Source organism: Chiloscyllium plagiosum, unplaced genomic scaffold (genome assembly GCF_037043375.1).
Source record: "Chiloscyllium plagiosum isolate Xiang-an unplaced genomic scaffold, Cpla_swu_hap1 HiC_scaffold_25, whole genome shotgun sequence".
Lineage (NCBI taxonomy): Eukaryota > Metazoa > Chordata > Chondrichthyes > Orectolobiformes > Hemiscylliidae > Chiloscyllium > Chiloscyllium plagiosum.
In genome coordinates this window covers 7049423-7077154 of record NW_028270163.1, presented here as the reverse complement: position 1 = coordinate 7077154, position 27732 = coordinate 7049423, and the positions used below count along the sequence as shown (strand labels likewise).

At 42.4% G+C, this 27732-nt stretch overlaps 1 protein-coding gene across 9 annotated transcripts in view; it reads right to left on the bottom strand.

The window, feature by feature from the left end:
* The window catches only part of tmem94 (transmembrane protein 94), a 139818-nt gene that overhangs the window by 88436 nt on the left and 23650 nt on the right, over positions 1-27732 (bottom strand). For 6 of the 9 annotated variants that reach the window (XR_015761367.1, XM_088000430.1, XM_088000433.1 and 3 more), the window contains 2 exons: positions 6270-6389; positions 4814-4941 (listed from right to left, as the gene is read on the bottom strand). The exons of 1 other annotated variant lie outside the window; for it this stretch is intronic. Coding sequence is in view for 7 of the 8 variants with exons in the window: in XM_088000430.1 (XP_087856556.1) it covers positions 4814-4941; positions 6270-6389 (248 nt within the window). In the remaining variant the exon portion in view is untranslated. Of the gene's footprint in view, positions 1-4813; positions 4942-6269; positions 6390-20546; positions 20656-27732 lie in introns of those variants that run through there. 2 more of the 9 variants (XM_043714374.2, XM_043714376.2) reach the window with 2 other exon arrangements.

Here is a 27732-nt window from a genome sequence, read left to right as displayed (position 1 = left end):
CACAGAAAACTCCAAGCCCCAGAGGAAATCAATTAACCGAATAATCAATTATCCGAACAAAATAGTGCCCGTCCATCTTGTTCGGATAATCGTGGCTCCTCTGTATATAACAATTGATGCCAATGGCAGTGTGGAAGATCTAGCTGGTGTAATGGTCTCCTTAATAACACATCAAGAGGGATATATTGGTTCTGGATCAGTGGTGCTAGAAGAGCACAGCAATTCAGGCAGCATCCGACGAGCAGCAAAATCGACGTTTCGGGCAAAAGCCCTTCATCAGGTGTCAGGTCACATCTTTGGAGCAGATGACGTTAAGCAAGTGGGCTCTGGTGGAATGGATAAATACGTAGTAAGACTGCTGGCTAGAGTTTAAAGTGGTCTATAACAGATGCATATTCCTCCAAGATACAACAACCAATCAGGAAGGGTGAACCAACCATGTGCAACAAAAGGTGTCAAACATTGCATTAGGTTCAAGGAAGTGGTTTATAAAGATCTCATAAAAAGTGATAAACCCAAGGGTTGGGAGCAAATGAAATCCAGCAAAGACATCCAAGAGACTGACAAAGAAATGCAAATCAGAATGTGAGTGCAAGCTAGAAAGAAACAAACACAGACTAAAGGGCCTGTCAGGTGAACGTAAAGGAAAAGATTAGCAAAGACGAATGTGGGCCCTTTACAGGTCAAGACTGGTGAATGTGCAAAGGTGGAGAGGAAAATAGCTGAACTAGACAACTACTTTGTCTCCTAGAAAGTTACAGAACACTACCACACCCTACCGCCATCCAACCAAATACTAGGCAACCATGGCACTTGTGAAAATAAGGAATTGAAATAAATTAATAACACCGTAGTAGTTGAAAAACCAACTAGTTTGATAAATTTCCTGGAACAAATGACTTACATTAAGTAAATATAATCCTCCTATTTAAAGGAGGGATTGGGAAAAAGAATAGAAAAGTATAGATTAGTTTTGGGGACAGTAGCTGGGAAAATATTTATATATAGGAAATCACATGACCAAATTATCATCCAATAGTGCTCTGAAAGCTTGTGATTTCAAAGAAAACAATTGGACTCGGACCTTGTGCTGTGTGATTTCTGACTTTGTCCACCCCAGTCTAACACCGGCACCGTCACATCATTACATGATTGTATTATGATAACTGGACACTTACAAAATAATGATCGGACTGGACAGCCAACATGGATTGGTGAAAGGGGAATTGTGTTTAACAAAACTGTTGGAAGTTTTGTTTTGAAGACAACTATGCAGGTTCAACAAAGAACCAGTGAATCAGTGAAGTTGGATTTCCAGAAGGTCGTTGACAAGCTCCCACTTCGGATGTTAGTTAGAGCATACTATAAGACCATAAGGCTTAGCAGCACAAGTAGGCTATTTGACCCATCAAATCTGCTCCACCATTCAATGTGATCAGGGCTGCTCTGATAACCCTCAACTCCAATTTCCTGCTTTAGTCCCCTAACCTTCAATTTTCATATGGTTAGAAATCTGTATCTCAGCCTTGAATAAACTTAACCACCCTGTCTCAACAGTCCTCTGGAGTAAAGAATTCCACAGATTCATCACTCTCCGAGAAAACATTCCTCAACTGTTTTACAAATGTGGCTCCTTAATCTGAGATTATGCCCTCTGGTCCTAGGCATTCTCACAAGGGAAACAATCTCTCCCAGTCAAGTCCCCCTAAGAATCTTGTACGCTTTCAAAAGGTCTCCTTTCATTGTTCTAAACCCCAATGAATATAGGCCCAGCCTATTCAATCCCTCCCTGCACAGGATTAACCTAGTAAGCTTTCTTTGGACTGCTTTCAATGCCAGAACATCTTTCCTCAGATAAGGGGACAAAAACTGCTCAGTGTTTCAGCTGTGGTCTAACTAGTGCCTTGTATAGTTTCAAAAAGTACTCTCTATCTTTATACTCCATCCCTTTTGAAATAAAGGTCAACATTCCATTTTCCTTCCCTATTATCCAATGAATGTGGGTGTTAGCTTTTTGCAATTCATGCAATAAGACTACCAAATCCCTATGTTGCAGATTTCTGTAGTCTTTGTGTAACATTCGGTTTTTCTTCCCTTCCTGCTAAAGGGCTTAACCTCACACTTCTAACATTAGGGGCAGCATGTTGACTCAGTGGTTAGCACTGCTGCCTCAGAGCGTCAGGGACCCAGGTTCGATTCAAGCCTCGGGCGACTATCTGTGTGGAGTTTGTACATTACCCCCGTGTCTGCGTGGGTTTCCTCCAGGTGCTCCGGTTTCCTCCCACAGTCCAAAGATGTGCAGGTTAGATGAATTGGCCATGCTAAATTGCCTATAGTGCCCAGGGACTGTAGCACAGTACAGGCCCTTCAGCCCATGATGCTGTGCCAAATATTTATCATAATCTAAGATCAATCTAACCTACACATCTATGGGTGTATAGGCATTAGTCAGGGGAAACGTAGGAGAATGGTTCTGGGTGGAATACTCTTCAGAATATCGGTGTGAATTTGTTGGGCCAAATGGACCATTCCCACACTGTTGGGATTCTATGATTATATTCTATCTGCCAAATTTGTGCCCACTCATTTAACGTGTCTATATCCTTGTGTTATTATCACCACTTTCCTTCACACCTGCTTTTGTGTCAACTGCAAAGTTTACTATTGCACATTCATTCCCTCATTCATTAATGCATATTGTAAGTAATTATTGGCCCAGCACTGACAACTTCGGACTCCAATTACATGTTGCCAACCGGAAAATGGCCACCTCATCGCAACTATGTCATTTATTAGTTAGCTAACCCTCTATCCATGTTAATTCACTATCCTCAAAACCACGGACAGTTAAGTTATTAAATAGCCTTGTCTACAGTACCTTATCAAGTGTCTTTTGGAAATCCAAATGTATTATACCTACTGACTCCCTTTGATCTACGCTTCTCCTTATCACATGAAAAAACTGCAATAAATTTGTCAGGCATCATTTCCCTTGCATGGTCATGTTGATTCTGCGTATGTATTTCTAACTCCTGATATGACATCTTTAATATTTTTCCTGAGACAGATGTCAGCTTACTATCCTACAATTATCTGCTTTTTGTCTCCCTCCCTTTCTGAAGAAGGGTGTTACCATTGGTATTTTTCTAATTCAATGGGACTTGTACAGAATCTGAAGATCCTTGGAACATTATTACGAGCACATCCAATGTCTCTGCAGCTATTTCCTCTAAAATCCTCGGATGCAATCCATCACGTCTAGGCAGCTTATTAGCATTTAGCCCCACAAGCTTTCCTAGTCCTTTCTCTCTGGTGATTATTGTATTTATTTCCTGCTTTCTTTTGTCCTCTCGATTAAGTATTTTTGGAATGCCTCTACCGTTAAAACTAATACAACATGTTCAACGGTTCTGCCATTTCTTGTCTCCCCATCGTTTCCCCAGCCTTGTTCTCCAAGGGGCCTATGTTCACTTTCTTTTGATATTTATAGATGCTAGTTTGTCCTCTGTTTATTTTCCACCATATTTTGATTTGCAAGACTGTACTTCCCCCTCCAAAATCCTCCCTCCAATTAGTTTTAAACACATTCTACAGCCCGAGTTATTTGATTGACTGGGATGGCCCCAGCATGGCTTAAGTGAAGCCTGTCTGACTAAACAGCTCCTTTCTACCCCAGTTTTGGTACCAATGCCACACAAACTAAAACCCATTCTTACCACACCAATCTTTAAGCCACGCATTTAACTTTGTCATTTTATTCATTCTATGCCAATGGCTCAGGTATCAATTCTGAGATTATCACTTTGGAGATTCCGCATTTCAGTTTCCCTTCCAGCTGTTCAAAAATCTTTCAGCAGTACCCCTCTTTCCAGTCCTATGAATGGTCATACTACCAACGAGGACAAGAACTGGATTCCTCCCCTCCCGCTCCTAATTTAAGAAGTGCAACACCTTTCTGGAGTAGTGCCCAGGTAACTTTTCCCCCCCCCCTGACGTGGAGCAACGTTTACAGCTCAGATTCCAAATTCTCAACTCAGATCTGGAGTTGCTTGATCTGCAAACACTTACTACAGATACCAATCACACTGGAGTCCAGCAGCTTTTAAAATCACTCCAGTGCACTTGTTTTTTGTGGTTTATTACATTACTTCCTTTTTATAGCTCATTACATATTGATTGTATACCTGACATTTTTGTTTTTTAAAAAAAATTGGAGACTTGAACAAACTGAAGACCTTAAGTTTACTTTAAATACCAGAATACTCACCAATCAGCTACAGCAAAAATCCACAAATACCTCCTTCCTTCCTCCACTGAACTCGCAATACTTAACGTATGCACTCTAAGTACCAATAGATTGGCTACTTATATGTTTCCAATACAGAGGGCCTAGCTCATTCAGTTAATGAGAATCCAGTTTCAACCAGTTCTTAATTAAGCTGACCTTACAATGCCCATCTTGAAAGTAAGTCTGATCAAAGCTTACAACTACACAATTTAAAACTGACGATTTCGCGTTAAACAAACTACAAATTACAATCTAAATTGTAATGGGATTTGAGGATTGTCCTCATTTCCCTGAAAACCGGTTGAATGTCAGGGTTTGGGGCCTGGCTTTGCCACTCCTCTCCCATGCTGTTTCTCTGTATACAGCTGTTAATGTTAATTGTTTTGTAAACTGTGCACTGTTTAATAAAATAATACAATCTAAATTAAGTTTGCATCAGTTGAAGATTTAAATACTTCTTACCCACCTAATGCATTCACTACATTTTGTCTAGCTTAGTGGTTTTATACACAAGACATTTCTTACCTTCCATTTGGTTCGCTTTCAAAGCAACACAGCAGTAAAATGGCAGCCAACAGCATAAGAGCTGCTCCAGGCCAGTGGAAGCTGGAGGATCGGTTACTCAGGTTAAGGAAACCCTTAAACCATACATCCTACAATAAGATCAGTGTGGTCAGATAGGAACTGATAACACACAGAGAAACATCACACAATAAACCCCAGTAGAATAGATTCACACATGGCACCACATACTGTGAGATACAAGCTTAGTTTCCACAGTTGATCCTTCTCTAATTGCACTGGCAATTAGAGAATAAAAGATTTGCCAAACAAGATGATAAAGGACAGAAAATTATAAAACAGAAACCTATTTACCCTGAGGAATAATTTACAAGTATTCCATTACTTTATCTGTGAATTATCAGGCAAAGATCTGAAATGAGGGGCTCAAGAGTTTTTTGTGAATGTCCTTTGAATGGAGGCTGGACTGATGCACGGCTTCAAATCATTTCAAAGTATCTAAAGAAATACGACACTTAATTCGAGCTGAACAGTGAAACTATCACAATCCTGATTTGTGTGGAGGACACAATTGTGTCCTTCACAACCACCTGATGAAGGAGTGGCGCTCCGAAAGCTCATGTGCTTCCAATTAAATCTGTTGGACTATAACCTGGTGTTGTGTGGTTTTTAACTTATCACAATCCCAGAGGTCACGGCTGCAGCGTAACCCAGGAAAACATTCCCTTCAAATTGCTTTCACCACTGAGCACAGATTTTATAGTCTATTAAAATTCCTTTGAAAATAAGAGCAGGGAAATGTAATAGGAAAGGACATCACAGTTTCAAATAGGTTGTTTTAAGATGTTCCTTTAAACCTGAGAGGTGGGGGAGATTTAGAAAGATAATTCCAGAGTTTAGGGTTTAAACTGAAGGCACAGCCACCTATGGTGGGATGAAGGAAGCTGCAGATGAATAAGGTAGTCAGAGCTGGAGGCATATTGAGTTCTCAAAGGATTTCAAGCTTGGAGTGAAGGGTTACAAAAATTGAGAGCTGAGGGGCCATGGATGCATTTGAACACAAGAATGAGAATTTTAAATATTAGAACATAGAACAGTACAGCACAGAACAGGCCCTTCAGCCCACGATGTTGTGCCGACCACTGATCCTCATGTATGCACCCTCAAATTTCTGTGACCATATGTATGTCAAGGAGTCTCTTAAATGTCCCCAATGACCCTGCCACCACAACTGCTGCTGGCAACGCATTCCATGCTCTCACAACCCGCCTCGGACATCCCCTCTATACTTTCCTCCAACCAGCTTAAAACTATTGGGCTTGGTAAACATGGAACTAATGCTGATTAGCAAACAATAAAAATTAGGATACAGACAATAGGATTTTGAAGGAGCTCAAGTTTATAAAAGACCAGTTAGAACAACAACGAAGCATGGCTAGAATTTTCATTATGTCCCTACCTTCCAAGAGCCCTTCTTTCTCTGCTGCTTCTGGTGCTCTTCCAGGATTACTGTGAGCTGGTTATGCAGTACTGTCAGAGCCTGTCTGGTGGAAAGGCCCAAGCTAGCGACCATTTCATCCTGTGGATGAATCACAACAGTATGACTTAGCTGATACCTCGAATATTCCCACGGGTGGGGAATTTATAATAGATTGGAAGAACACACAAACTGACTGTGACTCTGTTGGCAACACTGTCATCACTATGTTTTAAGGAAGAAATAATTAAAAAGTGATTTCTTTTCATATTTCAACAGTGAACAAAACTGCAAGTTAATTTAAATCATATTCTGTTAAACTTGGGGACTGGCTGGAGAGACCATTGTGTCGCAAAAGAGAGATCAATCAGTGGCTATCTCTGTCGCTGTTAATTGCGATTCTGAGGAGATAATTAAGAGTATTCCACCAAAGATAATGCTTCACGTATTTCTGCACCTGCTGCAACTTGATACAGAAAAGAGTTTACACCCTTTTTTTGAGGTTTATTCAACACTTGCAATTTTCCTGACATTGCAGTCCCTTGAGTGAGTTTTCCCATGCATTCAGTTGCATTGCTGTGAATGCGAATGTAGGAAGGGAATAATATGTTGCTGTGCCTCACCAAGAAACTCCTCAGCAATAGCTGGGGGTGCAGAGGAGGGTAGCAGTAATGGGAGAACTTCAATCTGAGGTGATAGGCATCCAAGAGGTAATCAAGTCATCCCCAAAGGAAACAGACTGGTACTATATCACCATCATCCTGGGACAGAGTAAACTGCTTGTGAACGTAGCTCAGCAAGCAGAAGCAAAAATGAAGTAGTGGGAGAGCCCTATAACAAAAACCCACATCAGAACAGAATCATTTTCCGTATATTTTGCAAAAGTGATTGTTGATTGAGTGGGACCACCAACTGATTCTTAGACACAATTCCTAGGCAGCTAGGCAGCTTCAAGCTCTAGATAAGCGGATGTAGTTAAAAAGGGCAGTAATCATTTGAGCAGATCTTTCCATGATCTCACAGCACAGTCACACCAAGTCCCTTTTCTAAGTGGGACAAGCAGATCAGTGGACTATCCATGCATGAGGATACCACCACCACACAGATTTTCCATGTGCTTAGAACTGGCATAATTTCCTCCAAGTACCTTTTCTTTCTGTGGCTGGTATTCTGACTTTACCTAATACTGTACTATTTATTGAGCAGAATGGCCACAGAGCAAATATCATGACCAAATAAGACTGGACTTTAGGGTACTGCTAGCATTTAGCTTAGCACTGCTCTCTACTTCATGCATATATGGTGAAACATAAATATGCTGCATCATTCTACCTCAAACAATTGAGTTAATGGTTTTAATTTTGTGACAAACGTAGGGAATGTTGGAGAAACGCAGCAGGTCTGGCAGCTTCAGTGGAGTGAGAAATAGAATTAAACATTTCAAGTCTGCATGACCTGCCTTGAGAAGCATGAATTCTGCTTCTTCCTCCACAGAAGTCCCCAAACATGCTGCGTTTTTCCAGTATCCACAATATTTTGGCTTTAATGTTGTGGTTTTACATGCTTATAATTCTTTAGCATTTGCCTGTTCAGAGATCACAGTGTGATTAAAGAGACAGCACCCTTCAGAGTTTTGTTAAAAATACACTTGCACCAGCTGCCAGTCATGCTGTGACCATCATCATTCCACAAATAAATGAAAAAAAGTTGAGCTGAGCAAAATCAGCTTTCAAATCCCTTAACACAGATTAAAAATCAATGAAACACACATTAAAAATTAATTTTCCATCTTACATTCACAGCAGGCAACCCATCTTCATTTTAAATTGAATTTTAATCAGATACTGTTTAAGGATATTATTCCAAGTAATCTTTGGGAAGCATTTGAAGATGTCAAAATGTACCATAAAACATTATTGCTTCTGTATTATGTACATTACTCTCAAGTATCTTTCAGATTTTAAATTCCTCAATTTGATTTGCTTTCAATTTCTTTTGGATCCATAGCAATCACGACTAAACATCAAATGTCACAATGACAAACAAAATGTTTCCACTCATTATATATGATTGTCTCAATTATTTAAACCATTTCAAACACTATGCATTGTTTAGGGGTGCATGAACTATCTTGCAGATAAACAGAGCAGCAATTCTACCTGAGATCCAAAGCTGAAAGGAGATGACTGACTACTTCATGTGTCTTTTTGGTAATACTGATTGAGGCAGGAACATGCATCAAGATATCACAAGGACTCCTAACACTTACAGTAACATTGATGGATCCTTAATGGATCCTTAATGGATCCATCTAGAATGAGAAGGTAAATTCTGGCTTTGAGTCCTGATTTAATGACAGATCAATAGAACATAACAGCACAGTACAGGCCCTTCAGCCTTTGATGATGCGCCAACCTGCGGAGCCAATCTGAAGCCTACCAATCCTACACTATTCCATTTTCATCCATGTTTACCCAATGACCATTTAATTGCCCTTAAAGTTGGCAAGTCCACTACTGTTGCAGGCAGTGCATTCCACACCCCTACTACTCTGAGTAAAGTAACTACCTCTGACGTCTGTCCTATATCTATCACCACTCAATTTAAAGCTGCTAGCCATCACCATCTGAGAAAAAAGGCTCTCCATGTCCACCTGATCTAACCCTCTGATTATCTTACATGTCTCAATCAAGTCACCTCTCAACCTTCGTCTTTCTAACGAAAACAGCCTCAAGCCCCCTCAGCCTTTCCTCATAAGACCTTCCATCCATACCAGACAACATCCTGGTAAACCTCCCCTGAACCCTTTCCAAAGCTTCCTCATCCTTCATATAATGCAGTGACTAGAACTGTACGCAATACTCCAAGTGAGGCTGCACCAGAGTTTTGAACAGCTGCAGCATGACCTCGTGGTTCCAAAACTCAATTCCTCCACCAATTAAAGCTAACACACTGTATGCTTTCTTAACAACCCTATCAACCTGGGTGGCAACTTTCATGGATCTATGTACATGGACACCAAGATCTCTCTGCTCATCTACACTACCAAGAATCTTTCCATTAGCTCAGTATTCTGCATTCTTATTGCTCCTTCCAAAGTGAATCACCTCATACTTTTCTGCATTAAACTCTATTTGCCACCCCTCAGCCCAGCTCTGCAGCTTATCTATATCCCTCTGTAACCTGCAACAACCTTCAGCACTATCAACAACTCCCCTGACCTCAGTGTCACCCGCAAATTTACTAACCCATCCTTCTACGCCCTCATCTAGGTTATTAATGAAAATGACAAAACAGCCCAAAACAGATCCTTGCCAGACTCCACTAGTAACTGAACTCAAGAATGAACATTTCCTGTCAATCACCACCCTCTGTCTTCTTCTTCTGATCCAAATGGCGAAGTCATCCTCAATCCATATTTTATACAACAGTCTACTGTGGGGAACCTTATCAAACGCCTTACTGAAATCCATATACACCACATCAACCACTTTACCCATATATTAAGGTACACCCTCTAGTGTTCCGACACGGGGTAAACCCTCCTGCTTAATTTAAACCAGCAACACAGAAAAGATTTATACCGTGCAGTAACCTTTGAAAATTGGAGAGGCCAAGAACTATTTAAAGTAAAAATTAACAACTTTATTTCTTAAAGTATAACAGAGAATAATTAACTAACAATGTGATTTACAACTCCTTCCTCTAACCTATCTTTTACCTTTCCCGGCTACAATACTAGTCCGATAAAACCCCCTGATTAAGGTTGACCAAAAAATCAAGTTTTCAAAATCAGCCAGAAGTCAAATCTTCTCTTCCTCAGTCTTCTTTTCTTGTGAGGGATACTGGTTGATATTAGGTACCTTTAAGAGTGCTATTTTTCGAGCAGTCTCTACATACTGGTGGTGTGGCAGTTCTCTGCCATCTGCTCAATTTTCCCCAGTCTTATACCCTAAAGCATCAGATTGTTTCACTGGTTTTTAATATTGTCAATATACTAAATTCAAACTTGATTGGAGGTTGGTATTTTTTTGGGGTATATTTTAAACTGATTGGCAAAATTCAAATTTGTTTTTGTCTCCAGGCAACCAGCTACACTAACTGCTGGACGACATGCAACATTATACCTTGTTGAGAACACTTGGTGCTGTCAGCTAGTTCTGTTAGCTTTTAACTTTCTTCGAGGTACAATGCACCCATGTCTTCATAACACGAGTTATGCATTCAACTCTCAACAGGCCAACATGTTGTGAACTTTGATCTTCCTCATCCAGAAAGATGAGCACTATCAACTGAATCAAGCTGACTCAATCATTGTATACCATTAATAGATTTTACACTAGGAGGTTAAATGAGACTGCATCATTCGTAATGCTCTAAATTGCCCATCAATAGATTTTCAGGATACAGAACCCAATAACAATACACATTGTTAGCACACAGAGTGCCCAGTCTTTGCCAGTGCTGGTCTAATGTGGGTTCTCACTCCTGGTGCATAATTGAAAGATAGAACATAGAACAATACAGCACAGAACAGGCCCTTCGGCCCACGATGTTGTGCCGAACATTTTTCCTAGCTTAAGCACCTATCCATGTACCTATCCAATTGCCGCTTAAAGGTCACCAATGATAAAGATGTTCACAAAGCTTGGAACAGCAATGATTTTGAACTTGCATAATGTGAAGCAGAAACATTGCGCACTTAATGTCAAAATTGATTTTTTAATTAAGGATCATCATATCTTGAAAGGTTTTTATAATCTAATTTCACCAAGTTTCTACACTGTGACACTAATGTTGCAACGAAATACAACAGTGGAGACAACAAAGACCTGCTCAAACAGACAGATTCACGCAGATTCACGACAGTTTTATGCTAAAAGAATTAGGACAGAACTAAAGTCCGATTAAATTTAACATCATACCAGTATACCTGTCAGCAGTCATCAATACAAAAATGCTCCATACCCAAACCAGGCAGTTTAGTCAACTAGACTCAAAATATTAAGTTGCTCTCTCTCCATGGATGCTGCCTGACCTACTGTAATCTCCTAGACTAAGGGGGTTGTGGATGGTCTGGGAGATGATGGTTTGGTGATGAGAGGGGAAGTTGTGATCAAGGGAGCACGAGGAGGAGGTATCTGCGAGTTGTGGATCACCTCTGGGGATCTCCCATCCACAGCCTCATTGTCAGTGAACCCCACACCACCCAATTCTACCTCCTTCCCAAGATTCACAAACCTGACTTCCTCGTTCAACCCATTGTCTCAGCCTGCGCCTGTTCCACCGAACTCATCTCCTCCTACCTCGGCACCGTCCTGTCCCCCTCAGTCCAGGAACTCCCCACCTACTTTCGTGACACCACCCATGCCCTTCACCTCCTCCAAGATTTTCGTTTCTCTGGACCCCAATGCCTCATCTTCACTGTGGACATCCAGTGCCTGTACACAACCATCCACCACGATGAAGGTCTCCAAGCCCTCCGGTTTCTTCCTCTCACGCCGTCCCAACCAGTACCCTTCCATTGACATCCTCATCTGCATGGCTGAACTGGTCCTCGTCCTCAACTTCTCCTTCCAATCCTCCCACTTCCTCCAAACTAAAGAGGTAGCCATGAGCACCTGCATGGGACCCAGCTATGCTGGCCTGTTTGTCGGGTATGTGGAACAGTCCATCTTCCGGAGTTATACCGACACCACCGCCCACACCTGTTCCTCCATACATCGACGACTGTATCGGCGCCACCTCGTGCTCCCATGAGGAGGTTGAACAGTTCATCAACTTCACTAACAAGTTTCACCCTGACCTCAAATTCACCTGGACCATCGCGGAAACCTACCTCCCCTTCCTGGACCTCTCCATCACAGTCTCTGGCGACTGACTAACCTGTACTACAAGCCCACCGACTCCCACAACTATCTGGACTACACCTCCTCCCACCCTACCACCTGTAAAATCGCCATCCCTTATTCCCAATTCTTCTACCTCTGCCACATCTGCTCCCAGGATGACCAATTCCACCTCAGAATGTCCCAGATGACCTCCTCCTTCCACAATTACAACTTCCCTTCCACTGTTTGACGATGACCTCCAGCACATCTCCACTTCACACACTACCACCCTTGAACCCCACCCCTCCCAACCCAACAAGGACAGAATCCCCCTGGTCCTCACCTTCCACCCCAGACAATGCATCATCCTCCGCCATCTCCAAATGGACCCCACCACTAAAGACATATTTCCTTCCCTCCCGCCCCACCCCCATCAGCGTTCTAAAAAGGCCATTCCCTCTGCGACTCTCTCGTCAGGTCCACACCTCCCACCAGCTCACATCCCTCTCCTGGCACCCTCCCATGCCACCACAGGAAGTGCAAAACCTGCACCCACACATCCCCCTCACCTCCATCCAAGGCCCCAAAGGATCCTTCCACAGAAATGTACCTGTACCTCTACCAATGTCATCTACTGAATCCGTTGCACTCGGTGTGGTCTCCTCCACATTAGGGAGGCAGGATCCCTTCTTGTAGATTGTTTCAGAGAACATCTCTGGGACACCTGCACCCACCAACCCCACCGCCCCGTGGCTGAACTTCAACTCCCCCTCCCACTCAGTCAAGGACATGTAGGCCCTGGGCCGCCTCCACTGCCAAACTGTTACCACCCGATGCCTGGAGGAGGAACGCCTCATATTCCACCTTGGGACCCTGCAATCCTATGGGATAAATGTGGATTTCAACAGCTTCTTCATTTCCTCTCCCTCTACATTATCCAGTCCCAAGCCTCCAACTTGGCACCACTCTCCGGACCTGTCCATCACTGCCCCCTCTGACCTAACACCTTTTCCCTCACCTTCATCCACCTTCCCCACCCCTCCCAACCCAACAAGGACAGAACCCCCCCCTGGTCCTTACCTTCCACCCCACAAACCACTGCATACCTTCCCCCAAACCCCACCCCCTCCCATTTATCTCTCAGCCCCAACCCACAAGCCTCATTCCTGATGAAGGGCTTATGCTCTAAACATCAATTCTCTTGCTCCTCGGATGCTGCCTGACCTGCTGTGTTTTTCGAGCATCAAACTCTCGACGCTCAAAGAATGGCCAGTTAGATCATGTTATGGAGGCCAGTTTGCCCCAATCAAACATCATTTCAGCCCAAGATGTCTTACTCCACCGGGAATATTTACTGATATCATGCACAATGATATAATCCAGACTACAGTTTTGCCAGGATGATATACGATAAAGGTTGATTGTACAGACTCGTAAAATTGACTTATCTCTATGTTAAAACGATGGCTGCCTGGGAATTAGTAATGAAACTGTAATTCAATGAAGGAATCAGATGTTGCAGAGTAAAACTGATGATTTATAGCAGTCTGAAGCTGGGAGGTATATTACCATCCATTAATTTTATTGCAGGTCCCAATGTTCCATCCTCTCTAAATGAGAACAATGCCATTAACTCAGATGGCTGCAGGTCCAGGAACTTGCTCTTGTTCTCTGCTTTACAACGCTCATGGTTGCAAAGCTATTCAACGACAATGAACATCACAGACCCACTCTATCACAGAATACCTACAGTGTGGAAGCAGGCCAATTTATCCTGTTTGCACTTTTCAATCCCCCACACTTACCATAAGGGATCACTAGATAGTCTATAAGAGCAGTTGCAGATGCAAAATGTCCATCATTTTCAGCAAATGGTGGGAACAGATAATCGCAGAGTCAGACTGCACAAATGCAGTGTGACAAGTAAGACAAGCAGTTGATGAAGGTAGGACAGAAAAGTACAAGGCAAAACAAACTTCTGTGTATAAGGCAGTGTAAGGTTTTAATAAGATTGTAAATGGCAAAAAGGTGACGACTGCAGTGAATGAGGTGCAAATCTGAAGCAATTTTAATAGCAGGAACACAGCTTGTATAACATTTCCAACGGTAGACTATTGATTAAGATGAGGAGCAAAGGGTTAACTATACCTCAAAGAACAGCTGCTGAACACTTGTGTAAGGTGCTGTCATAGAACATAGAACAGTACAGCACAGGCCCTTCGGCCTTTGATGTTGTGCTGACCTCTTATCCTACTCTCAGATCAGAGTACCTACATTTCCTTCATTGTACTGTGCCTATCCAAGAGTTGCTTAAAAGTGCCTAATGTATCGGACTCTACCACCACCGCTGGCAGTGCATTTCACGCACACACCACTCTCTTGTGTAAAGAACCTACCTCTGACATTTCCCCTAAACCTTCCTCCAATCACCTTAAAATTATGATCCCTCTTGATGGGCGTTTCTGCCCTGGGAAAGTCTTCGGCTATCCATTCTATCTATGCCTCTCAATAGCTTGTACATGTCTATCAAGTCATCTCTCATCCTTCTTCACTCCCTCAACCTATCTTCATAAGAAATACCCTCCAGTCCAGACAGCATGCTGGTAAATCTCCTCTGTACCCTCTCTAAACCTTCCATATCTTTCATATAATGAGATGACCAGAACTGAACACAATGTTCCAAGTGTAGTCTAACCAGGACTATAGAGTTGCAGCATAACCTCGCAGCTCTTAAACTCAATCCCCCCGCTAATGAAAGCCAAAACACTATACACTTCTTAACAAACCTATCAACCCGGGTAGCAACTTTGAGGGATTTATGGACATGGATCCCAAGATCCCTCTGTTCCTCCACACTGACATGAATTCAATAAAGTTTGTGAGGCATGACCTGCCCCTCCCAAAGCCATGCTGACTATCTCTAATCAAACTATCGTTTTCCAAATAATCATAAATCCTATCTCTCAGAATCCTTTCCAATACTTTGCCCACCACTGACTTAAGACTGACCTTGTAATTCCCAGGATTATCCCTATTCCGGTTCTTGAACAAGGGAATAACATTTGCCACCCTCCAGTCATCTGGCACTACTCCAGTAGACAGTGAGGACGCAAAGATCTTCGCCAAAGGTGCAGCAATCTCTTCCCTCATTTCCCGTAGTATCCATGGGTGTATCTCATCAGACCCAGGGGATTTATCTATCGATATGTTTTTCAAAATTTTCAGCACGTCCTCCTGCCTAACAGCAATCTGTTCTAGCATTTCAGTCTGTTTCACACTGTCCTCAGAAACGTCAAGATTAGATTAGATTAGATTAGATTCCCTACAGTGTGGAAACAGGCCTTTCAGCACAACAAGTCCACACCGACCCTCCAAAAAGTAACCCACCCAGACCGAATTCCCCTCTGACACATCTAACACAATGGGCAATTTAGCATTCACCTGACCTGCACATCTTTGGACTGTGGGAGGAAACCGGAGCACCCAGAGGAAACCCACGCAGTCACGGGGAGAATGCGCAAACTCCACACAGACAGTTGCCCGAGGCTGGAATCGAACCTAGGACCCTGGTGCTGTGAGGTAGCAGTGCTAACCACTGAGCCCCAAATCCCTCTCAGTAATGAATACTGAAGCAAAGTATTCATTAAAGACCTCCCCTACATCCTCCGACTCCAGATACAACTTTCCTCCTCTATCCCTGATCAGCCCTACCCTCACTCTGGCCATCCTCTTGTTCCTCACATAAGTGTAGAATGTCTTATGGTTTTCCTTAATCCTACCCACTAAAGCTTTTCATGGTTCTTTCTAGCTCTCTCAAGTCCATTCTTCAGTTCCTTCCTGGCTACCTTGTAACCCTCTCAAGCTCTGTCTGATCCTTGCTTCCCCAAGCTTAAGTAAGTTTCCTTTTTCCTCTTGACTAGATGCTCCACATCCCTTGTCACCCAAAGTTCTTTCAATCTACCATCCCTTCCACGCCTCAGTGGGACAAACCTGTCCAGCATTATCAGCAAGTGCTTCCTAAACAACCTCATTTCTATTGTCCCTGAAAATATCTATTCCCAATTTAGGCACCCGGTTCCTGCCCTATAGCATTGTAATTCCCCCTCCCCCAATTAAATGCTTTCCCATACCATCTGCTCATAATAATGTAGGATCACATGGAACAGGAACCAAAGTAGGCTTGCCTGAAGATATCCTTTCGCATCATCCCTTCTACTCAATTATGTTCAATAGAGCCTAATAATGTTCACTCAGCAGAGCACAGACTTGATGTTACTACACCAGTTGACCTACCCATTCAACTTTCCATAAGATTGACAGTTCTAAATCCAAGAGAAGTGCTCCAGACAGGGATTATATCCATCTATTTTGTGAACTCCAAATTTGCCCTTATTTATGGTTTAGTCAAGCCGCTAACCAAGTTTTTGCCCGATATTTCCTTTTCTTTGCATTTCCTTTTATCTGAACTGCAGCAAAAAAAAAACACAAGGTATCACACGGCTAACCTCTCTATATAGCTCCGTCCTCTTCAGGTGGTATTTAGCCTATTTATTTAACACTTTGAGCAACAGAAGATGGACAAAGGCAACAGTCGAAACTCTTCTGAAGCTACTAACTCATGTTGGGGTATGTAGCTTATTGGGTTTTGCCAGCCTCTGAGGCTTGGATGTCCAGCATGGAATTTGTTTTAATACTAACTCATGAATAGGTATGATTACTCTCTATTTTACTTATATACAACGCAGCATACATAGCGTGGTTGTGCTGGCATGTCATAAGTGAAAGTGTGATGAAAGAAAAAGGTAAATGACTGATACTGTAATCACCTTTTTAAAAAGGGACAATAGTTTTTAGACACTAACCTTGGAACAGTGACAATAAAGTTACTTAAGCAGTGGACAGCGGAAAATAAAATAGTCAAAAACTGGTGGCCCACTACGTACACGTCATTAAAAAAAAGAGCCATCATACCTAATTCCACTTCAAATTCTTTTTAAAATGCAGTGAAGGTCTCTGCTTTTACCTCCATCTCAGGCTAAGAGTTCCAAGCATCTTCTACCCTCTGAATCAAAAGGATTTATCCTCAACTCTCCTCTAATCCTTCCACAATTACTTGGAGTTCCTGAGGTACACAAGTAGTGTCTATTGTTGTGGTTCTGTGGCTTCACAGGAGGCTCCCAAGCACTGAGGATGTCACGTAGACAGGGGACGAAACGTCTGCAACACAAATTCCCAGCTCGGTGAACAGAACCACAACAACAAACACCCGAGCTACAAATCTTCTCACAAACTTTGAGTAGTGTCTATTATTCTAGGCCAACAAGTCAGAACAGATTGATTAAAAATATTTATGCTTTTGGCTATTGAAGTCTCTGCTAAAGGAAACAGGTTCTTCTCATCCACTCTTTGCTCCAAAGAAAATCCCGATCCTTTCAATCTTTGCTCATTGCTACAACTTTTAATTTCTGGCAAAACCCCCATACCTTATTTAATGCAATCACGCCCTTTCTGTAATGTGGCAAACAGAACTGTGCACAGTATTTGATCTGTGGTCTAACCAATAAATAACACATTTCTAGCATAACCCAAAACCCCCTCACTCTTATATTCTATGCCCTGGCTAATAAATTATCCTGTGCTTTCTTTGTTCCCTTATTGACCCTGTTCTTCTGTCTGAGGGATCTACTGACAAACACTCAAATATCCCTGTTCTTTTACACTCCTCAGTCATCTATTTACTGTGTAGTCCTTTAGCGGTTTGCCCTCCACAAACACATTGCATTAAACCTCACCAGACTGAATTCCAATTGCCATTTTGCTGGCCAGCTGGCCAACCTATTGCTCCCTTCCGGCTTTCTTCCTCAATGATCAATTTGTACCATTTATAAGGAGCACAAATCCTTGAGCACTGCAGCCACACTGTGGGACTGATTGCCTTTGTTGAATTTTATGCACTTAGTCACTTCTTGATATTATGACTGAATTGAATTTCCCGAAGACTGGCTTCCATGGCTGTGACTATGCCAATCTCAAGAAGAAAATGAGATGCAGTATTTCTTTGATATAACTGGTTGACAATGACAACAAATCCTTCAATTTCCCTGTTGCAATCTGATATTAGGGTCTACCATCATTGAGAATGCCTTCTCCACCCATTAATCATTTACTTAGCCATTACCATTAGAAACTAGTTACGGTAAGATCAAAAATCTCCGCCATTGGCTATGGGATCACCTAACTCTCTCTACAACACACTGCTTCAACTGTTAGCTCTGTTAACTCTTGGGTTATCATTTCACCAGGTTGGAATCTCATTTTTAGGTATATCTGATGCAGTTCCTAGCAAGTTCTCTTCTACAAGTCTTACTGGTGCAGAGTTCACCCCCTGGCTCAGTGGGGATGGTAGAATGAGGGTCAAGAGGTTACAGATTGTTGATGAATACAATTCTATTGCTGACAGGCCACAGCACCTCATGATGCCCAGTTGTCAGTTTTGAATCTATCCCTTATAGCACGCTAACAGTGCCATTTATCACTATTTCACAGCTTACCTGCATTCACTGGAACAACAATATCACAACGCTGTACTGAAAAAATGCAAGCAAAAATAGATTCAACCAATTATTTTGCATCTTAAAGGTTTCAGCATGGGGATAATCAAACTGATGTTTTTTTTTCTTTAAAAAGTGAATGAAAAGCAATCAAAAGCCACAGTAGAAACTAAAATAAAGCAGTGGAAATACTCAACAAGTCTGGTAACATCGGTGGTTAAAAACAAGGACTGCAGATGCTGGAAACCAGATTCTAGATTAGAGCGGTGCTGGAAAAGCACAGCAGGTCAGGCAGCATCCGAGGAGCAGTAAAATCGACGTTTCGGGCAAAAGCCCTTCATCAGGAATACAGGCAGTGAGCCCGAGGGGTGGAGAGATAAGTGAGAGGAGGGTGGGGGTGGGGAGAAAGTAGCATAGAGTACAATAGGTAGTGGGGGAGGGGATGAAGGTAATAGGTCGGGGGGGGGGGGGGGAAAGAGGGTGGAGTGGATAGGTGGAAAGGAAGATAGGCAGGTAGGGCAAGTCATGGGGACAGTGCTGAGCTGGAAGTTTGGAACTGGGGTGAGGTGGGGGAAGGGGAAATGAGGAAACTGTTGAAGTCCACATTGATGCCCTTGCGTTGAAGTGTTCTGAGGCGGAAGATGAGGCGTTCTTCCTCCAGGCATCTGGTGGAAAGAGAGCGGCGGTGAAAGAGGCCCAGGACCTCCATATCCTCGGCTGAGTGGAAGGGGGGGTTGAAATGTTGGACCACAGGGTGGTGTGGTTGATTGGTGCGGGTGTCCCGGAGATGTTCCCTAAAGCGCTCTGCTGGGAGGTGTCCAGTCTCCCCAATGTAGAGGTGACCGCATCGGGAGCAACGGATACAACCCCCCACCCTCCTCACATTTATCTCTCCACCCTTCAGGCTCTCTGCCTGTATTCCTGATGAAGGGCTTTTGCCCGAAACGTCGATTTTACTGCTCCTCGGATGCTGCCTGAACTGCTGTGCTTTTCCAGCACCACTCTAATCTGGTAACATCGGTGGAGGGGGAAAAGGGATTAATGGTCAAATGTGATTATTCATATCAAACTTGAAATGTTGACTGCTTTTCTCTCTCCGCAGATGATGCCAGCTGGCTAAATATATTCCAATATTTAGATTTTATTTCAGATTTCCGCAGTATTTTGCTTTTGTAAAAGCATTGCTGTCCTGGTAATTGCTCAACTAACCTGACAAATTGCTATAGTAGGTTTCAGATATCAAAGACTGATCTTCCTTAATTTTCACTCAATGATATTTCCCCCATCTAAATAATCAACATTAGTAGCGGAGGGGTGATTAGGATGAGAATAAGGCTCTGCTTCCAGAAAGCATTAGATACCTAATAGTGTTGGAAAAAAATGTTCTTTTTTGTCTGCTTTGCATAGGGAAACCTATTAGGGAAGAGAATAGTGCCCAAAATAAATTTTAACTTAATGTGTTAGCGATACATTTTCTCACTCAAGTTGCTGTTGCATGTTTATAAAAGGCATTCTCTAATTGCTGTTTGCTGAGGACAGTAGCATGTTAAAACACACATCTGCTAACATCTTAGAGGAAGTTAACATACACACTCATTTCTGAATAATTTCTAGTTGTACAGAAGGAGCACACAGCATATTCCTGACTATAACCGCATCATTTTTGTCACATTGTTTACATATAAACAGCACAATCAGACATTGACCCCGGTACTCCAAAATCGCATAAACTAATGGTAAAAAGCATTTCCACTGACATCTCTGAACCATCTTGATTCATAAATAACAGCCAAGACTTCTCATTGAGGAGAAGCATGCTGCCCCATCATAAGACATGATAAATTAATTTGCTAAATACAAACCAAATCAACACTCACTCGCATCTTAGTCCACTTCTGAGGCTTGATTGCCACTGGTTTTAGATCTTTGAAAAGCATTGAGCCCAATGTAGGCTGCAGATGTAAAGATACTGAGAATACGCTTTTTCGTGTGCTCAGCCTGAGCTGCCAGGCAGAGATAGCTCTGGAATCATAAACGCAGCAGCAGGCGTCAACGTCTGAGGCTGCTCTTGGTCACGTACGTGATGGGCTCCTTACCAGCTACCTAGCATAATGGAACCAATGATAAATTTAGCGTACGCAGCACTCTGGCAAGGGGTTTGTCTGCAGCTGAAAGGATAATTTCTTGCTGCTGTACAACACTTCAAAATCTGGGCAAGCCTGCATTCAAAACTAATAATACATTCAGTTTTAATTCAGTACAAATTCAAGATTACTGCATGGGTTAGGGATAGTAGAGAAAAGAATAAATAAAGGGTTTGATTAAAGGCGTCAAGCTTTGACAAATCCCAATTTTAAACGGCAGGTTAGCAGAGTTTGTTGAGTCGCTAGTCTGGCCAAGATAATTATGGGGTTCAAGTCTCACATTAGTACATAAGCACTTGATCATGCCAACATGCAGAGTGCTGCATCATCAATGAGTGATGCGCAGAAGAACATTTATAGCCCTGCCTGTTCCAGCGGCTAGAATAGATCGCAACACAATTTGAATAACAAAACGGCATTTTTCACAGGCATCCCAGTGAAATTCCACTATTACAGCTCAAACCAAAGACATCAACACACAGTTGTTTGCGATTCTTTACTGTGCGTACAATGACTTTGCTTTCCTTGATAACAATTCACGAAGCTTCCAAAGTATTCAGTGGATGTGAAACCCTGAAAAATATCGGAAAGCAGCGTATAAATGCAATGCCTTATTAACCATAAAAGTTTCCCCATGTTTATCTGAAGGCATTGCAAGAGTTTACCTAGTTAGTAAAACATCCACTTAAAGAGCAAATATTATCCAAAAACAATTTAAGACACTGAGCTGATCCCCTAGTAATCAATACCAATCAGGTTCTAATGGTAGTGGCAAATTAAATGATTAATGGGAGAAGGAAGCATTCTCAATGATGTTAGATCCCAATACCAGATCGCAACAGCAAAGACTGAAGTACTTGCAGCATTGTCAGCCAGTTGTGCCAAAGAGATACTGCATTCACTCCCTTTTTGAGATTGGCATATCTTAAGCCAATCTTCAGAATATTCAATTCACTCAAGGGTAGTAACTCCCAGTGCTACAAGCTGGTGAGGGCAGGAACAGGAGGATAGAGCAGATGAATGCATGGCTGAGGAGCTGGTGTATGGGAGAAGGATTCACATTTTTGGATCATTGGAATCTCTTTTGGGGTAGAAGTGACCTGCACAAGAAGGACGGATTGCACCTAAATTGGAAGGGGACTAATATACTGGCAGGGAGATATGCTCGAACTGCTTGGGAGGATTTAAACTAGTAAGGTGGATGTTGGGGAGGGGGGATCCCTGGGAGATAGTAATGAAAGAGATCGATCTGAGATGGGTACAGCTGAGAACAGAAGTGAGTCAAACAGTCAGGGCAGGCAGGGACAAGGTAGGACTAATAAATTAAACTGCATTTATTTCAATGCAAGGGGCCTAACAGGGAAGGCAGATGAACTCAGGGCATGGTTAGGAACACGGGACTGGGATATCATAGCAATTACAGAAACATGGCTCAGGGATGGGCAGGACTGGCAGCTTAATGTTCCAGGATACAAATGCTACAGGAAGGATAGAAAGGGAGGCAAGAGAGGAGGGGGAGTGGCATTTTTGATAAGGGATAGCATTACAGCTGTGCTGAGGGAAGATATTCCCGGAAATACATCCAGGGAAGTTATTTGGGTGGAAATGAGAAATAAGAAAGGGATGATCACCTTATTGGGATTGTATTATAGACCCCCCCAATAGTCAGGGGGAAATTGAGAAACAAACTTGTAAGGAGATTTCAGTTATCTATAACAATAATAGAGTGATTTTGGTAGGGGATTTTAACTTTCCAAACATAGACTGGGATTACCATAGTGTTAAAGGTTTAGATGGAGAGGAATTTGTTAGGGGCGTACAAGACAATTTTCTGATTCAGTATGTGGATATACCTACTAGAGAAGGTGCAAAACTTGACCTACTCTTCGGAAATAAGGAAGGGCAGGTGACTGAGGTGTCAGTGGGGGAGCACTGTGGGGCCAGTGACCATAATTCTATTCGTTTTAAAATAGTGATGGAAAAGGATAGACCAGATCTAAAAGTTGAAGTTCTAAATTGGAGAAAGGCCAATTTTGACGGTATTAGGCAAGAACTTTCGAAAGCTGATTGGAGGCAGATGTTCGCAGGTAAAGGGATGGCTGGAAAATGGGAAGCCTTCAGAAATGAGATAACAAGAATCCAGAGAAAGTATATTCCTGTCAGGGTGAAAGGGAAGGCAGGTAGGTATAGGGAATGCTGGATGACTAAAGAGATTGAGGGTTTAGTTAAGAAAAAGAAGGAAGCATATGTCAGGTATAGACAGGATAGATCGAGTGAATCCTTAGAAGAGTATAAAGAAAGTGGGAGTATACTTAAGAGGGAAATCAGGAGGGCAAAACGGGGACATGAGATAGTTTTGGCAAATAGAATTAAGGAGAATCCAAAGGGTTTTTACAAATATATTAAGGACAAAAGGGTAACTACGGAGAGAATAGGGACCATCAAAGATCAGCAAGGCGGCCTTTGTGTGGAGCCACAGAAAATGGGGGAGATACTAAATGAATATTTTGCATCAGTATTTACTGTGGAAAAGGATATGGAAGATATAGGCTATCTTGCAAAATGTCCAGATTACAGAGGAGGAAGTGCTGGTTAAAAATGGATAAATCCCCAGAACCTGATCAGGTGTACCCGAGAACTCTGTGGGAAGAGAGAGAAGTATTTGCTGGGCCTCTTGCTGAGATATTTGTATCATCGATAGTCATAGGTGAGGTGCTGGAAGACTGGAGGTTGGCAAACGTGGTGGCACTGTTTAAGAAGGGCGATAAAGACAAGCCAGGGAACTATAGACAGTGAGCCTGACCTCGGTGGTGGGCAAGTTGTTGGAGGGAATCCTGAGGGACAGGATGTACATGTATTTGGAAAGGCAAGGACTGATTAGGGATAGTCAACATGGCTTTGTGTGTGGGAAATCATGTCTAACAAACTTGATTGAGTTCTTTGAAGAAGCAACAAAGATGATTGATGAGGGCAGAGCAGAAGATGTGATCAATATGGACTTCAGTAAGGCATTCGACAAGGTTCCCCATGGGAGACTGATTAGCAAGGTTAGATCTCATGGAATACAGGGAGGACTAGCCATTTGGATACAGAACTGGTTCAAAGGTAGAAGACAGAGGGTGGTGGTGGAGGGTTGTTATTCAGACTGGAGGCCTGTTACCAGTGGAGTGCCACAAGGATCGGTGCTGGGCCCTCTAATTTTTGTCATTTACATAAATGATTTGGATGCGAGCATAAGAGGTACAGTTAGTAAGTTTGCAGATGACACCAAAATTGGAGGTGTAGTGAACAGCGAAGAGGGCTACCTCAGATTACAACAGGATCTGGACCTGATGGGCCATTGGGCTGAGAAGTGGCAGATGGAGTTTAATTCAGATAAATGCGAAGGGGCTGCATTTTGGGAAAGCAAATCTTAGCAGGACTTATACACTTAATGGGAAGGTCCTAGGGAGTGTTGCTGAACAAAGAGACCTTGGAGTACAGGTTCATAGCTCCTTGAAAGTGGAGTCGCAGGTAGATAGGATAGTGAAGGCGGCGTTTGGTATGCTTTCCTTTATTGGTCTGAGTATTGAGTACAGGAGTTGGGAGGTCATGTTGCGGCTGTACAGGACATTGGTTAGGCCACTCTTGGAATATTGTGTGCAATTCTGGTCTCCTTCCTATCAGAAAGATGTTGTGAATCTTGAAAGGGTTCAGAAAAGATTTACAAGGATGGTGCCAGGGTTGGAGGATCTGAGCTAGAGAGAGAGACTGAACAGGCTGGGGCTGTTTTCCCTGGAGAGTCGGAGGCTGAGGGGTGACTGTATAGAGGTTTACAAAATTATGAGGGGCATGGATAGGATAAATAGGCAAAGTCTTTTCCCTGGGGCTGGGAAGTCCAGAACCAGAGGGCATAGGTTTAGGGTGAGGGGGAAAAGATATAAAAGAGACCTAAGGGACAACTTTTTCACACAGAGGGTGGTACGTGTATGGAATGAGCTGCCAGAGGATGGGGTGGAGGCTGGTACAATTGCAACATTTAAGAGGCATTTGGATGGGTTTATGAATAGGAAGGGTTTGGAGGGATATGGGCCAGGTGCTGGCAGGTGGGACTAGATTGGGTTGGGATATCTGGTCGGCATGGACAGGTTGGACCGAAGGGTGTTTTTCCATGCTGTACATCTCTATGACTCTATATTAATACAATCTTCAGACAAAGGATGATGGTTCAGCTGTAAGAATTCAGCCTCACTTTGAAGACTTACATGATGTTCTGAGAACTTTCCAATGTGGCTCTGTTATTGAATGATGAGATTAACACAACAGAGAATGGATGAACCAAGTTCAAGAAACCAATATTTAGAAAGTTTGGATAGAACTAAGAAATGATAAAGGCAAGAAGACACTTAAAGGAGTGGTGTACAGGCCCCGAACAGTAACCACATTGGAGAGCGTACAAGTAAGAAATAAGGAGGGCTTGTCTCAAAGCTACAATCATAAGTTGATTAAAATCTTCCATGATTATCAACTGGAAAAGTCAGATGAGCAAAAGTAACCTGATATTCACAGTTCACAGAATATTTTCAGAATAGTTTCTTAGAACAGTATATTCAGGAGCCGTCCAGACAGCAAGCTATATTATGCCTAATATGTGGTAATGAGATAGGATTAATTAATAATATCATTGAAAAGGTCCCCGTGGATAGCACTAACTATAATAGTTTGAATTTCATACTGTTTGAAGGAGAGAAGAGTAGTCAGAGACTCTTAAAAACGTAAATAGAGGAAATTATGAGGTCATGAAAGCAGAACTGTTCTGAACTAAATGGGCAAATTAGATTAAAGCATAACTCAATAGAGATGGAATGACAAACATTTAAGGGGATATACATTTCAATGTGTAAGAATAGACAAGACCCACCAGTGGTTAACTGGAAATATTAAAATATATATCAAGCTAAAACATCAAATCGATTACATGAAATTCTTAAGGGGGAGGGTGAGCAGCCAAAGGTAATTGTACGTATTGCTACCAACATCACAGGGAGGAAAACGGATGAGGTCCTGAAGAATAATCTTAGGGAGTCAGGCAAAAAGTTAAAATGCAGGATCTCAAAAGTAGTGATTTCTGAACTACTTCCGGTGCCATGTCTTAGCTCGAGTAAGAATAAAAGGATTTTACAAAAGAATGTAGGGGGCAGATATTCAGATTCTTGGATCACTGGGATCCCTTCTGGGGTAGAGGTGACCTGTACAAGAGGGACTGGTTGCATCCGAACTGGAGGAGTGTCGAATTGTCTGAAACTGATAGTTGCATGATGGGAAAACTGGCCAACCCCTGGTTGTAACAGAATACAAGTTAAGATTTTAGCAAAGGTCAAAGCATTGCTAACCTCAGCAGAATCTGATGTAGGCAAAGTCCACGTAAATTCTTTAACCTTGGTAGACTCGTCAGAGTTTGATTAGCTGGCTCCACATAAATTCTGGGATACTGACTAAGCCTAAATAAAGAACATTCCACAAAATCCTCTGAGCTCCCAACAAGGACAAGATTATGGGATGACGTACGTGACAAGGTTTTGGGAAGTCAATATGATAAACCTCATAAGTAATAACAGATCATAATTCAATGTACTGGTCTAATGGATGACTAACCTCAAGTTATTGATAGCTATAAGGTTTAAGTGTAAAGATTCCTGCTTTTCTCTCTGTAAGCACAAATTTGTGAGAGAAGCTCAGAGCTGTGATCAGCTCTCTCGTTCTCTTTCAGGTTCAGCCATTCTGCATGCAGCTTCCTTACTAATAAAGGCCAATTGTTTTGTCGGAACAAGGCTTGTTGAATTTTCTCGAGTATTGTTGATTTTAGCTTTTGGTCCTGTAGCTTTTTGTAACCCATTTCTACAGGGGACTAATATCCTGGCGGAGAGATTTGCTAGAGCCATTTGGCAGGATTTAAACTAGTCTGGCAGAGGGGTGGGATCCAAAACAGAAAGGAAAGAGAAGGTTGAGGACAGTACAGAAGGTAATAAGAGCTAATTAAATTGCAAAGGCATTGGTATTTGGTAATCCTAGTACTAGACAGAGTAGGCAAGAGCATGGCAGGAAGCAAGGAAAATCTGAGTTAAATTGCATTTATTTCAATGCCAGGTAAGGCAAATGAACTCGGCATGGATGGGTACATGGGAATGGAATATTATAGCTATTACAGAAACATGGCTGAGGGAGGGACAGGATTGGCAACTCAATGTTCCAGGGTACCCATGCTGTAGGAAGGATAGAAGGGAGGTAAGAGAGGAGGGGGAGTTGCATTTTTGATTAAGAACCTCACAGCAGTACTGAGAGAAGACATTCTTCAGAGTTCGCCCACTGAGTCTATGTGGGTAGAACTGAGAAATAAAAAGGCAGAAATCACTTTGATAGCATTTTACTATAGGCCCCACAATAATCTGGAGATTGAAGAGCAAATATGTAAGGTGATTGCAAGAATAATAGGGTTGTTACAGTAGAGGGGTTTTAACTTTCCTAACATCAACTGGGACTGCCGTAGTGTTAAGAGCAAGACTGCCGTAGTCCATGCCTTTCACGCTGGCTATTAGACAGGAACTTTCAAAAGTTAATTGATAGAAGGCTGTTGGCAGGTGAAGGGGCACCTGGTAAGTGGGAGGTTTTCAAACGTGAGTTAATGAGAGTTCAGTGCCAGCAAGTTCCTGTTAAAGTGAGGGGTAAGACTGGCAGCAGTACAAAACTGTGGACTAGAGTTATTGAGACTGGTCAAGAGGCAGCATATGTAGGCAGCTGAGATCAAGTTAATTCCTTGAGGAGTATGGAGAGTGTCAGACTACACAGGAGAAACCAGGAGGGCTAAAAGCGGACATGACTCTGGCTGATATGGTAAAGGAAAATCCAAAGAGATTCTACAACTACAAGAAGGGCAGAAGAA